The 15,128-nt window shown below is 37.9% G+C and overlaps 1 protein-coding gene across 6 annotated transcripts in view; it reads right to left on the reverse strand.

Annotated features, from left to right (window-relative positions):
* The window catches only part of STXBP4 (syntaxin binding protein 4), a 195,073-nt gene that overhangs the window by 19,089 nt on the left and 160,856 nt on the right, over positions 1–15,128 (reverse strand). For all 6 annotated transcript variants that reach the window (XM_057501329.1, XM_057501328.1, XM_057501330.1 and 3 more), the window contains one exon: positions 4,359–4,416. In XM_057501329.1, coding sequence (XP_057357312.1) covers positions 4,359–4,416 — 58 coding nt within the window. The remainder of the gene's footprint in view (positions 1–4,358; positions 4,417–15,128) is intronic.

Below are 15,128 nucleotides of genomic sequence, written 5' to 3' on the forward strand. Positions count from 1 at the left end.
TACCAGGGTTGGTCTGGCCCACCGACAGCATGAGGTAGATGTGAGGGTGTGTACTCACTTCTGAGGCAGGTCATAAATGGCGCTGCAGCTTTGTCTTGCTCTCACCCTCCCTCTTGTCCCTTGTTTTGGGGGAAGCCAGCCGCCGTGTTGTGGGCAGCCCTGTGGGTCCACATTGGGGGGAGACACTGAAGCCTCCTGCCAATAGCCATGTTGTGTTTGGAACAAATCTTCCAGCCCTGCTAAGCCACCCTCAGTTCCCAGCTTTGGCTAATAGCTTGACTCCTGGTTTCCATGAGAAACCCAGAGAGATAGCCGAATGATCCTGCAAAACCATACCTGGATCCTGGACCCTCTGAAACTGGGTGAGAAACTAAATGCTTATTGTTTTAAGCTACAAAAATTGGGAGAAATTTATTTAGCAATAGAGATTTAATACAACCATGATCATCAGTAACACTGAATCTCAATCCTTCAACAGAAAAATAAACAAATATGATGAAAACAATGTAGCAGTAATGCCTAATTTGTAATATTTAAATTCATTTTTACTATCAAACCTAACTCTCAGAATAACTTTGTTGAATTATATTGCATATATATAAAGTATAAGAACTTTTAAAGTGGAATCTTATCAAAAGATTACTATAAATCTGTAATAGGATATAATTTCAAAGGGAAGATAAGAAGTCAGGTGGAAAAATGGTCAAGTTAATCTGATAATTTATTTAGAGCACCATCAAGAAAACTGACATTTTGTCATTAAATTTAAGAATGCTGCAACCCTCTCTAAGGAGAAAATCAGTTTTCCTTGAATGCACTGAGATAGATATGTAGGTATATAGAGAGTGAGTGAGGAAGTGAGGAAGCCCTGCCTATATGCACATATGGTATACACACATACATATGTACAGACATATACAGTGTTAGTTCTATGAAACGGCTTTGGCCAGTAGAACACAGTGGTTTCTATCCGTCCACTACATCTCTGAGTACTGCTAAGGATTTTAGTCAACACTTCCATTAAATTTGTTTATACCATGTAAAATGCTTTCTTCTCTGCATTAGAACTTCAGTGATGACCATGAAGTATTAATAGGTATGCAGTGAGTATGTGGATGGACAAGAATACTCAATGAGGACTATATTCGTCAGGGCATTCTTGGGACAGCACTGACAGTTATTCCTTTGCCTGAGGCTTAGCTTCCATCAGATATAACAATTCAATTTCTGGGAAGACAGTGACACATGTCAATTTCAGGGAAGATATAATATGTATACAGATCATCATCTCCTCCAGTGTTCTGGAAGGGTGGTTTCAGCCACTGTTCTTATTAAGTAAAGGTGAGAGAGGCAATGATTTGAATTCACTATTTGTTATTTCTTGCCTCCAAAGTACATTAACCTGGTAAATGAGCCACTTCTACCTAAAAAGCTAAGGCTATCCAGGCTCAGAATTTTGAGGATGGAAATCAGAAAACAACACAAAAAGCTAAATAGTTTTAGGAAAGACATAAGATGCTTGCTTATGCAGACATTGCTTATCTGGCAACATTACCTATTTGAAGGCAGCTCAGAGCCAGGAAGTAGGCTCCAACAAAAAGTTAGAGTGAGGGAGGGCTAACCTTTACTGAAAGGGCTACTTTGGGTTAGGTGCTATGCGAGCCTTTTTATTTACATAAGCTCATTCATTCTGGATAATAACCCTTTGAAGTGTTAATATTCTTTTCATTCTGTAAATGTGGAAATTAAAGTCCAGAGAAGTTAAGTAAACATGCCCAAGGTCATTCAGCTATTCTGCAGGACACTAGCATTTGAACCCAAGTTTCTCCAAGTCCAAAGCCCAGGCTCTTCTTTCCCCTATACCAGATGGCTTTCTTGTAATCAAATCCACCTTATGTACCTCTTTTCCATATAGTTTCTCCAACTCTAATGGTGAGACAATGAAACCCATCACTGTCCTTTGGGGAACACATCTATCTTATCACCTCTTTTCTGCTTTTCTTATGAGTCAAGATGAAGGTCAAGAAAGAGAATTGGTGGGTTTCTCAAACACCCTCTAAGGGATGTCTTCCTGCACTGGAGTGAATGGTAGAATCTCTTTCTATTCCTTCCTCAGGGACTGTGAGTTAGATCTCAGGGCATAAGAGGGCTTGTTCACTCTCCCTTTCTTCTCCTTGGATGCTGTTTTCCCTGTGGTAGGACCCTGGCACATGGCTACTGTTCTAGTCTGCAAGGGACGGTGGCTTAAGCCAGCTAGATACCAGGCAATGGGACACACTCAATACTTGGCTGGCCATCTCTGGCTTCCTCCTCTTTCTTGGTAGTTGGAATATGTGCCCTTCATATTCTTTTCTTTTACAGCACTTGCCAGGCCCTAATGCTCAGCTTTGGGTCAGGATGTATTGACAGATGGCTAAGGCTAAGCTTAGGTAAAAAAATTCCCCACAGTGTCCAGACTCCTTTATTGACAGTTTTCAAAGGCCTTTGAATTCAGAACCCCAGTTAATGAATGTTAATTTGCCTTCCTTCAATCACATTTCATATGGAGAGTTTCTAGAAGACGGGCATGAGTCTTCTAGAAAGGCAGGAGGCAGCTCACCACTGTCATGACGCCATCCTCGTAACACATGCCTGTGAGGCTGTGGAACACCAGCTAGAGCTCAGTAAGTGCTCATTTCCCTCCCCTCGTGTCTTTTTCCTTACTCATTACAAAGTTAATATAAGAAAGAAGCCCAATGCAAATCTGAATGTGGTTTTCATTTCCCTGCCAGACCTATAGTACATCGATTCACATTTTTCAGGAACTAAACAGCGTCAGCCCAGCATATCAGAGTGCAACTTCCCTTCCAGAAGAGCTATGATTCTGGAAGTGAATAGGATGTTGCTAAATGTAACCTCTGCATGGAATTCCTGAGTCTGCTTTCCAAAAGCCCATTTCTCCTCTGTTATAAAGTACATCTTTGTTTTATTAACTGTTTTTTGCTAGAGGCCACAATAAAAAAATACAACATGAAAACACTTTACCAAGTTTATCTCTAGTTTTTCCTTAAATCTTTTCAAATATGAGGCTTTTGAATTCTCAATATTTTTAATGGTCATATGATTTTTCACTACTTTTTCACCATTATGGTTTCTCCATATTGTAAATTAATGATGAGTATTTATTGGTGTCTATTGTCTTCAAAGTTCTATGCTAGGTGCTTTACGTTTAACGCCTCTATCAAGTAGGCAGTATTTCCCTTCTGCAAGAGCAAGAGCAAGACGGGAAACTGTAAAGTCACAGAGGCTGGGAATCCAACTCTGGATATTTCTTTGGAAAATATTTGTACATTTGAGAGGACAGCAATGATATATCTTCCCTCTTCCTTCCCAAATACATACCAAGAATAATTTGCTAAAAAGGGCATTATAACAGAGTCTTGTGGGAGCTTAAGAGCTTACTGTGACTTCCCTTTGTATTCTCATTACTCTCTCTGACCTGCTTTGTCTATCAGGTCTATCAGACTGCTTTGTCCAGGGTAAAGCTAACCAGTCCAGCAGCTAGAAAATGTATTCCTGTTGAAGTTTTGCACAGATAGGTCTTTATCGTAACAGTCTAGTACAGGAGAAAGAATCCTGGAGTGAATCAAAGAAGGAATCAAATCAAAAGAAGATCTGATTCTGTTCTGGCTTGGTAATTTAGTAGCTGTGGATTTTTTGACAGTTGCTCTAGGCTCCAATTTTCTTTATCTATAAAACAGGGAAAATAAGGTACACATACCTCAAAGGGGGTTCTGAGAATCCACTGAGATAAGGTTTGTTCATATGCTGCCTCATTTATCTTTTGAGTTATTTATTGTCTGTCTCTCCTTCCTATTGCATGACTTTCATGACATCAGAGAACTAGTCTGTATCTCCAAGGCATGCAGCCTTGCCTGGTACACTGCAAATGCTTAAAAAGTATTTGCAGAATGAATGAACTATGTACATTGTAAAGTATTTTAAAATGCTCTTATTAGTATTATTAAGAAGTTTTAAGACAAAGTAGATTTTTTTCTCCACTTCGTCATTAAGTTTTCATAATTATTAACACTTTCAGCCAGGAGTGAATTTAGGCATCTAATATTTAAGTACAAATGATGATCCTGTTCCAATTTTTTTGATATTTACTTGAAATAATTACAGGTTTTTTTTTCTCTGAATGATATCTGGTATTAGCATTCAAATCCTATGAAATGAAAATGGTGAGACTTCATTTCTTGTTACTAATTTTTGTAACCTCTAAGAGGGTTTCTTGGTTTTGCTGATTATTCTGCAACTTCCAGGTTCTCTCCAGATGTGAAGAAAATTGCTTACTTGGTAGAGATGCTCGCACTTACTTGATGAAGTACTTGATTCCATCTGCTGTGTAAGCTTCCTCCCACCCGTAAGGTAGACCTAGAATGAAAGGAAACCAAAAATACATTTAATAAGATGATAAAGATAACTTTATTTCCTGGATACAAACCTCCCACATCTTCACAATTATATGAGTACATTTCTTGAACAAAATAAATTTTCTAGAAAGGAGAACTTAAGCCAATTCAGATGAGCTTTCATACTCAGCACCGTTAGAACACAATAAACAAGTCTTGGACAGTTAACAATCTGCTTTAGTTGCATTAACTGTATTATGACTCGTCATTTACATGTGGTGAGCATTTTTGTCAGCAGGATTCAAGCAAAAATTTTTTTGTGCAGGCGGTGGTGGTTTTTGCCTAGAGGCAGAAGGATGGACAAGATGGCCCCTGCCTGTCTATTCTGGCTTGAATTTTCTTTAATTGGCTCCCTTTACATCCTTCCACACAGCTCCACAGGGAATCGGTACATGAAAGACAGATCAGCAAGGGTTTGAAAGTAGCTTTTGGACAAGATAAAATACCTTATGAATTTGAAAGTTTATTAGCGAAACAATTTACAACAGACCGGTTTTTAAATTTTGTTAATTAAGAATTTTGTGCACTAAACATAAGTGGCTGAACAATTTGCTAAACTTAGCTTCTACATCTGTAATTAGATTGAGAATAGTCAGTTAGCTATGAGATGCAGACTGAAGTAAGCAATTATTTGTCCAAACAAAACAAGTTTGATTTCTGTAAATGAGTACTTTTTTGTCCTCATGATACGAAGACAACAGGCCCATGTTGAGGCAGCCACATTCTCTTAGATTTTACTTACGGGTGGTACCTCTTTAGAACACAGTGGTTTCTATCTCTACACACATCTCTGAGTACTGCTAAGGATTTCAATCCACCTTTTGGATCAGTACTTTGATCCTAATTTATCATGGATATAAGATGGATATAAGATACACTGATGGGTATCAGATACATTACACACTAAAGAACAGACTCCATGGCTCAGGTAGCCTACTTCTTTGGAAAGTAACTGAACTATAACAACAACAAACCATTGACTTCCATACCCACAAGTTTCAACATGAGGCAGAGCAAAAATGCAGGAACAGTAACTATTTGAATGAAATAAAACCTTACTCTATTACCATTAGCCTCTTCAAGAATATTCTCTGAGAACAGCTCTAAGGATGCTGTTTTTATGACTCAGAAAAACAAAACAAGCTTGATTTTATATTTATTTCCAGACTTCTAATACAAGTTGTATAAAATAAGACCTTGGCCAAAAATTCTGTAACTATTTCCTTTGTAAATTAACACTAGCCATCCAGGAGTTTCCTTTCTCTTAATGAATAAATGCACCTATTTTCAGTAGAAAATAAGCACTTCTGGGACCTCAGCATAAGCAAATGACTGCTTCTTAAAAGCCCCTGAAGTGACGTTATATCCATCTCCTCTGGTGTCCAGCACACGCCCAGCCAGACAGGCCATGATAAAATGCTGCTGCTGCACCAGTTCAAGCAGAGTTATTTTCTTTCTTCACACTTTCTGTGTCTATTACACATCACTTTATTCATCACTGACAAGTCCCTTACCTGCAGAGAAGAATCTGATGACTACATAAGAACCTTGCTTTCATGCCCAAAATGCTTAGAAATACCATTTCTGATCAATAAGGCAAAGACAGCTAAAAACTAAATGAAAGTCATTCCAATGTGACAAAGGTTTTGGCCTACATGACTTGTCAATCCAACAGTTATATTCACGCTTCTAATTTTTTAAGTCACAGATTTCTTTTACAGGAAGAAGTATACTTAAAAAAAATATACATTTTAGTATCTTTTAATCTACAGGATCATTTGAAAATTGAGACTGACATTGGGATACCCATACTCTCTATGCCAACAGAATAGGATTTCTGACCTGATTATTTTCTTACAATTATTAAATAAGGACTGTAACTTCATAAGAGACTTAATAAAGGTACTAGTTCATATTCATTTAAGTAAAAATGGTTGTTCAGTGACTGTAGCCATAAAGATATTCTTTTATATTAAATAATATGTATAAGTTTATTTTAGGATAAATTCTCTGTTCTGAAAAAATAAGAATTTCTTTTTAGAAGACTGACAGTTTCTTATTTTTCATGCAGTTAATAGAATCTGTAAAAAAACAGACTTGGAGGCTAAATTGATAGTAACTATCTCTCAGCGATACTTCAGTAACAGAAAACACAATCATTGTTCAATCATAAACTGAAAAACAAAATATATATTTAAACCAAATAGCTTACTTTATACAAAAAGAGCACTTTTGATTTCCGCAAGTTTATATGATTACAATGGACTGAGATTCCCATTAGTAAAGGATTTCATTTCTTCACAGTGAGTAACTTGGGTATCATTACAACATTATCTAAATACTTTTCAATAATCATTATTGTTTCAAAGCATTGAAAATTTCTCTACATTCCCCATTTCTTTATATTTGCAAATATATAATGTTTCTATTTTTCCGTTTCTCTTCATATTTATTTTAAAACTTTACAGCTTGAATTGCTTCTGATTGGGAGTGGTTTGTCTATGAACCTTCACAGAACATTTTTTTCCTTAGGGATCATCTGGTTCTCATCAGCCACTTCACGGTGATGACTCCAGACCTTCAGAAGTATCTCGCCAAAGCAACAGTATTATACACAGTCAACTTAGGATACTGGCTGTCACCTAAAATTCAACATAGCCCAAACTGAACTCATCACATTTCCATACAAAATAGTTGCCTTCCCATTTCCCAGTCTATTTAAATACGAAGATTCTCTTTGTCATATTGGCCCCTTCTTTAAACGTCTCTGATCATTTATTACATGTTCCGCATTTTTCTTGGTGCTGAATATGCAATGATAAACAAATAAACATGAACCTTGATCTTACGGAGCCTTTATAAAATAATCATAAATAAAGACATCATTCAAAATAGGAATATATTCTATGAAGGAAAGTGTTGAATGCACTATGAAAGAGTAAGTTGTAGTGCAAAGGCCAAACTCCCTAATACATAAACAACTACAAATCAGTAAGAAAATGGCTAATGACAGGAGTCTGTGGAACATTCAGGACACAGGAAATAAAATGCACTTAAGCATATGGAAGTATCCTTAACTTCATGCTTAATAAGAGAAATACAAATTAAACTATTATGAGATGTCATGTTCATGTTAGCAAAAATTAAAAAGTAGTTTATTGTGTTTAGGATGTAAAGAGGCAGTCATTCTCATACTGGGGGAAGTACAAACTGATAACATTTATGGAGAGAAACTTGTCAATATTTATCTAAAAATTTAAATGCTAATAATAACAGCTAACTTTTATTGAGTGGATATATGTTAGGCACTGTTCTAAGCACTATACATGTACCACCTATCTTATGCTTCATAATTCTACCTCTTAAGAGAGGTACTATCATTATCCTCATATTGCAAATGAGGAAGTGGAGGCACTTGCCCAAGGTCGTACTGCTGGCAGGTGTTAGAGCCCAGACTCTTAGCCACTAGGCTGAGCTGTCTCCATGTACAATTTCATTCAGCAATTCTTCCAGGAATTTTCCTGCAGACATGCTTTATGTATTAGATGATTAATTGTAAAAGCAACATATTGGAAATAATCTAAATAACCACCACTTGGGATTGAGTGAAGATGATATATCCAGATAGTGGGATATTGTTGAGCTATGAAAAAGAGTAAGGTCATTTATGTACCAATTTGGATTAAGGGGCTGTAAGATACAAGAGGGATCCCTGGAAGAGCTGGAGTTGTCCAGGTTCACACGGGGGGTGGGGAGCACTCTAGGCTGAGAGAACAGCATGTACAAAGGCTCTGAGACGGGAAAGAGCTGGGCACATTTGAGGAACTGAGAGATTACTGTTCCCAGAGCATAGTGAATGAAGGAGGGGGAGAGTGATTTAGGATTTGGCTGTAGAGACAGGCAAATATGACTATGCAGGGTTTTGCAGGCCATGTTTAAATTGTTTGAAAGTTTCTTAAAAAGGAAGCAGAAGATCTGCTTCTGTTTAAGATGAAGAAAACTTCAAGAGAATGTTGCTCCCACCATATGTGGGGAAAAGCTGCACAACCTAAAAAAAAAAATTTTTTTTTAGTTCTTCAGAGACTGAGTTCCTCACCTGAGCTGACCCTCTGGAGAACTGAATTCCAAAGGATGACAAGCCCCTCGAGGGAAGATGGGGCTCATGTCTTTCTCTCTTGGCAGTATACAGGAAGAGGAGGTGTTGCCATCAAAGTGGGTAAGAAGAAAACAAGTAAAATTTTAACAAATCTGTAAAGCCTGATTATGGGCTGGCATGATAGTTTAGATCCTCGGAGACTTAGATACAAGGAGTCTGCTCTTCCCAAACAGCTCCTTGCTCACAAGAACGACCGTGGGTGGGCAGGAGACCCGAGACAGCCTCTGGCTGGTGCAAGCTCATGCAGGATCTGCAAAGTTTCAAGGGTGGCACAGGCGTACCATCCATGCTCTGGGCCCTGCCTGAGTACGAGCTGGTGATCAGGGAGACAGGCATAAAACCTGCAGACACCCTGGGGCCCTCCTCTGATGTGAAGTAAGAGCCAGCTGCTGCTGGGGGAGAAGCAAGGACCTCTGGAGGAGCTGGAGAGGACTCTCAGTGCCATGAAGAAAAATCCGTTTGCTCCTTGGGAAAGGGGCTAGAAATTACTACACCACCAGTCCCTGCCCTGACTTCAGGAAAATAATGTTTGTCCTGGCAGGTCTGCAGTATGAAAACCTGATGTGGTCGCCCTGCTCTGACACTAAGTCACCGGAGGGGCAAGTGCAGGAAACCTCTCAAATCCAGAATCCTGCACTGGTACAAAGCAGAGTTTGACTTCCACAAGCAGAGAAGCAGGAAGTTCACTTGAGCACTGAGTAGGAGGTAGGGTTGCCACGGAGGAGGGTCAGGAAAGCTGAGAAAGTCCCACCCTGAGATGCAGCCACAGGGCCTGACTAAAGCAGAGACCAGAGTAGGAAAACCAAGAGCCTCTTCTCCACCTGCACTTCCCACATCCACCATTAACCTTGCATGGAGTAAAAAGTGACAGCTGCTTACTTCTGGGGGAAGGCAAGAGAGCAGACATCAATCATTAATGCAGGTATTCAGAGCCTGCTGCCAGCTGAGTCCGGAGCAGAAATACTGAGGAAAAGCCCCCAGCACTCCAGACCTCACAAGAGAACAGCAGACGACTGGAGGAATTTCAAGTCTGTGGTTAACTCAGTGTAGCTCTAGAAACAAAATGCAAATCCAGCTTGCCTACAAACGAGAGTGAATAACCCCCTCACTCACTGACAGAGAAGGGACAGGCCCATTTCTGGGTTTAAATAATATTTATCTCAATGTCTACAGTTTTGTACATTCAATCAAAATTATGAGACACCTAGAAAAGAGATAAAAAAAAAGATACATTGTCAGAAGATAAAACCACCAACAGAACCAGATCCAGAGATAGAAAAAATATTGGTCTTTAAAATAATTATGATTATACATTAAACAATCTAGTGGAATCTAGTCAATTATGGGTACAACTGCAGCAATGCTCATTACTTGTGTTTATCATGCAGAAGGTGGGCGAGTGGGCTTGGCAGGGCCTGGAGTCTTGTTAAATGATGTGATGAAAGGACAGACAGTCACGTGAACTGAGGGGATTTGCAAGGATGATTAGAACAATGGATACCAGACTTTATGCTGAATGAGAAGACGAGTAAAAGCAACAGTTGAGGCTGAGGGTAGAGAAAATAGACAGGTGATCTAATTGAGGACAATAGACCACAGTGAACTGGGAGGAAGTAGTAGGGAGTTTGAACCACTATCTGTTGATGCCCAAGTGCATGGGGGAGTGGAAAAAAATGGTAAGGTGGAAAAAAGATAGGCACTGAATGAAAAGTAAAGGTGTTGAATTCATATGGACCATAGATGGAGTTGGGATGGGGCGCAATCTGGACAATGAAAATTCTAAGAATAAAACAAAGACAATACCATCACTCTCAGCTCAAACAGAGCCAAATTTATTTTAAAAACACTAGTGTAATTGTTATGAAAACTCAAAATACATTTAACTTTTAGGATCTGATATCTAGAGAGGAAGAGAAAGAGAAGGAGAGGTGGGGGAGATGAAGTGAGGGAGAAAGGGAGGAGGGAAGAGTATGTGAGAGATCTCTAATTCACCATTAATAAGGATTCACTAAAGAATATGACATCATATGGTGGAATTTTCACTTTATTTGCAAGTTGGAAAGTCTGAATCTATGTGACATTCCTCAATTACAAGTTGAATTAGCATGGGAAAGTAATAACCTCATGGAGTCTCAACTTTCTCTTCTATACCTTAGTGATAATAGCAGTAATCTTGCCTAGTTTATAGGGTTATCATGAGATCTTATTAGATAATATAAACTAGATAATGATATATAGAAGGGGACCATTATTATTCATAGTAATGAAAATAACAGCTCATTCTTCATAGGTCATGATTCTAGAGTAATTTGGATGCTTAACATAGGAAAAGTATTTAAATTACCTACAGGGGACATCTCCATTAAGGTGTAGATATACTTTTTACTGTCCTCTCCTCAATACAGAAATTATACAGTTGCTATTTCACTCACACTAACATTCAGCAAAAGAACAACAGAAACCATTGGCACATTATGACCCTCACTGAGTAGTGTGATGGTAAATGTTTTACAACCAGCTTTTGGAGAAGGAAACCCTAGTCTGCAGCATTTGCTGATTTCTGTGGTGTAAATACTCCTATCATGACTGATTTCTAGCTACTAATGTAATGTCACTGACTATAGAGTTGGGAAGAAATGTGCGGTAGTTTAACATGATATGATATTCCCAGATTCAACAGGTATAAATAACCTCAAAAACAAAGATAATAGTAAAATACAGGAAAACCATTAGGAAATGGTAAGTGTTGAATATTTATTTATTTTTATTTTAATATAATTTAATTTTTAGTTAAAAGATTTTAATTTTTAATAATGATTATGTTGGACAATCTGCTCACAAAATTTTTGCAAGCCAGTATGGGCTAGCTCCAACATAACCACTGTGGAACCCATTTCTTAACTCCTTGGACCTAATAGAAAGTTTCCAAAAATCAAAGGATCGAAATACTGTTTAATCCAAAAGGTGATTCCATGAAACTGCCATCAGCCTTTCGTAATGTGGAAAATCACTGCCTTAACAATAAACCATTAACTTATCAAATGTGTACATGGAGCTTCTATGTACCTGATATTCCTCTGGGTATTTTACAAATATTACCACATTGTATCCTTGCAATAGCCATTTGTGATAGGTGCTATTAACCTCATATTACAGAGGAAACTGAGGGATAAAGAAGTTTAAGTAAGTGGCGCACTGTCACACTGCTAACAAAGGGTGGTCACAATCTGACCCAAGCAATCTGGCACTACCGCCTATGCCTTTAACCATTGCCACACTGCTTCCAGATAACTAACTCCCATGTACATTGCCAAGAATCAGTATTTTTAAATGGTCAAACAATACTTTTGCCTAACTTTTTGAAGAACGCAAAAAAGAAAACAAAACTCCCACATCTCAAGCTCTGCATTATTTCCCAGAGAAATGCTCTTTTGAAAGGAACTGAAAATAATCTTTTAGGCTCACAAAGCAGTCTATTTTAGAGACATTTTATGTTAGATTTACGATTATACAAGTTAATTTGTAGGTCTGAACTGCGGTGCCAATTTTAAAAGAACTACTAGCTAATTTTCCTATGAAAAAGGAATCTGTTATACTGAGAGAAGGTTGTAACCTATAAAAAGCCAAATAGTGCAGTATTTTAAATATAAAAATCATTCCTAGTTTCTTAAAAGAATTATAGATTTCCTGAACTGTGCTTTAAACACTCCTCAAAATTAGATTTGTATAAACGCTGTATTAACGGACATGATTTTAGACCTGTGACTTGATTTTTTTTACATGGTTACATACGTCATCATTTGAACAAGAATACAAAAAAGCAAGTGACATTTATAATGTATGACTATTTACATGCTTTTATATTTATATTTCTCAAATTCAGAATTTAAATGTTAACTAGATATGTAATTTCTCATTAGAAGTCACTCACTAAGCAAGTTAAAAGCTGTAATATTGGAACAATACAGTAAAAATTTAGAAGTTTTTGGTGGTTCACAGTCCTCTTTATCTTGTCACTATTTTTGGGCAAATGAAACTACACTAATACACACTTCAGAGGAGGGAAAAAGCTCACTTTCTACATTCCTCTTCCCAATGGATGCAAAATTCACTATTTTCACAGTTGGAATTCTTTTACTCCTTGTGATAATCATGGGGTCATTTCCTTGAACTTTGATGTCCACACATTTGAAAAGCCAGCTGAAATATTGCTTCTTCCACTACTAACTGTCATCTCATGACCCAGCTTGAAGATGAGAATATAGAATTTCACTGGCAGTTGTCTCTGGGCATTTATACAATGCTGGGGCATTGATCTGGTTTGAGTTTGTTTTGCTTAAAACCAGTAACATACAAAAGACCTCATTCTGTGCATTAATATTAGTACTAAATTCTCATTAAAATGCCACTAATAAATTCAGCATAAAACTTGCTGAAATTTTCCTTACAACAATGTGAGATCTCTGCATAAACAGTCTAAAGAGATTGTGTGTGTGTGTGTGTATGTGTGTGTGTGTAGGGTTCCTAATTCTTTCTTGTGTGCAAAGATAAATAAGATTTCTTTAAAGTACTGCTATTACTACAATAATAAATATATTAAGGGGTCAGTGGCTACTGAATATGAACTAATGGGGAAAAAAGTGAAATATAAGGAAAAAAAGTGAATCACACCTCTTTTCTACTTCATTCAGGAAAACTGAAAACTTCAGAGGTGCTAAAGTTGCTGTCAAGCAAGCTTGACTTCTACTGGTTAAGATCTGGGTAGTCCAAAATGGACATTACTATTTTCCTATAACCAACAGGTTATCTGAGTACAAGAGGTAGACAGACTTGACCTAAGAAATAGGAACAGCAGCTCATTAACTAGGTCAAAATGCTGAGAAATATATCTCTTAACGTGATTTCATGAATATCTCTACAGAATGTTATTGGCTTTCTCAACCATATTTATAAAAGTATCCCATACCAGAATACCAGAATTCTAAAAATTAAGTATTCTGTAAGCAAGCTTTCAAGCAAACATACCATTCATGGTTGCATTCATTTTCTATGCTTGCAGGACATACTACCACAAACTCAACAGCTTAAGACAACATCCATTTATTAGCTCACAGTCTGTAGGTTGGAAGTCGCATGGGAAGACTGAGTTCTCTACTCAGGGCATCAAGGCTGAAATCAAGGTGTCAGCTGGGATGAGTTTTCATTTTGAGGTTCTGGGGGAAAATTTCCAAATTCACTTTCATTCTTGGCAAAATTCAGTGCCTTGCAGCTGTGGGACCGAAGTCCCAGTTTTCTTGTTGGAGTTCAGTCGGGGGCTGCTCTCAGCACTTAGAAATAGCTGCCATTCCTTGCTATGTGACCCCCTCCATTTTCAAGCTAGCAAGAATTTTTTTCATGTTTCTATCTTCAAGCTAACTAGTAGAACCTTTTTTATGTTTCTAATCTGATTTTTCTAGACTCAGATTTAAAGGGTTCATGTGATTAAGTCAGGCCTACCAGGATAACTCCCGGTCTTAAGGTCAACTAATTAAACGTACAAAATCTCTTCATAGCGCACCTAAATTAGTTTTTGGTTGAACAACTGGTAGAAAGTGTGTGTATGTCAGCGGCCAGGAATTTGGGGGGGCTGTCTCAGAATTCTGCTTACCACCATGCTCTTATTATTTATTTCATATAATGTCTAAATCAGAAGTGGGACACTTTTTTTCCCCAGGAAGAGAAATGTCACTGACAAAACGGTATCCAAGTCCACATATAGATAAAAAGAACATCATAACTGATTTCAGTTTTCTCCCAAAGGAGATGTATAAAATATCAAAGTAATCTACATTTAAATCAGTCACAAAATTATAAACTTTCCCCCCAATAAATCCACAAATCTAAAAACTGTTTTGTCTTACATTCTGTGGTCAGGGAGAGAAAGCAATAAAAGAAGAGAAAGGTAAAGAAAAAGAGAAGGAAGCAAGCAAGGAAACCAAGAGGCTAGATGGTAGGAAAAGATGATAAAATGAGATTTAAAAAGTGCATACTGCTCCTAACAAAACTGGCTATGAAATCTTACAGTTGTGTATATAATTGTAGACCATTACAAAAAAAAAAAGAGGAGGAACGAGAAACATAAAAGGAAGGGATTTTGGTAAATTAAATTCAGGCATGGTAAAGTTGATCGGGTGAAGTGGGTTTGGAAATGGCAGGCTTGACCTTCCAGATCCTCTCTGTCTGACTTGGAGTCTCATCAAGCTACCCGTGGCATAGCTCGTCAAAATCTCCCTCACGTTCTCCAGCATGGTAACCTCTGAACATTAGCAGCAGAGCCCCTGGCTCCTTACCTGGCTAGGCCCTGGATCTGCAGAAGCCTCCCTCAACACTTCCTCTACTCACATTTGTTGAGTGCTTACTCTCAAAGGCCTGGTAGAGTCTGGAGTGCCTCACACACACACACTGGGTGCCCAAGAAATATTTGTTGACTGACTGTAACAAATCTGCCTCCCATGAAGGCTGAAGGCTGACAGTTCAGT

The sequence above is a fragment of the Manis pentadactyla genome, chromosome 4 (genome assembly GCF_030020395.1).
Source record: "Manis pentadactyla isolate mManPen7 chromosome 4, mManPen7.hap1, whole genome shotgun sequence".
Taxonomy (NCBI): Eukaryota; Metazoa; Chordata; class Mammalia; order Pholidota; family Manidae; genus Manis; species Manis pentadactyla.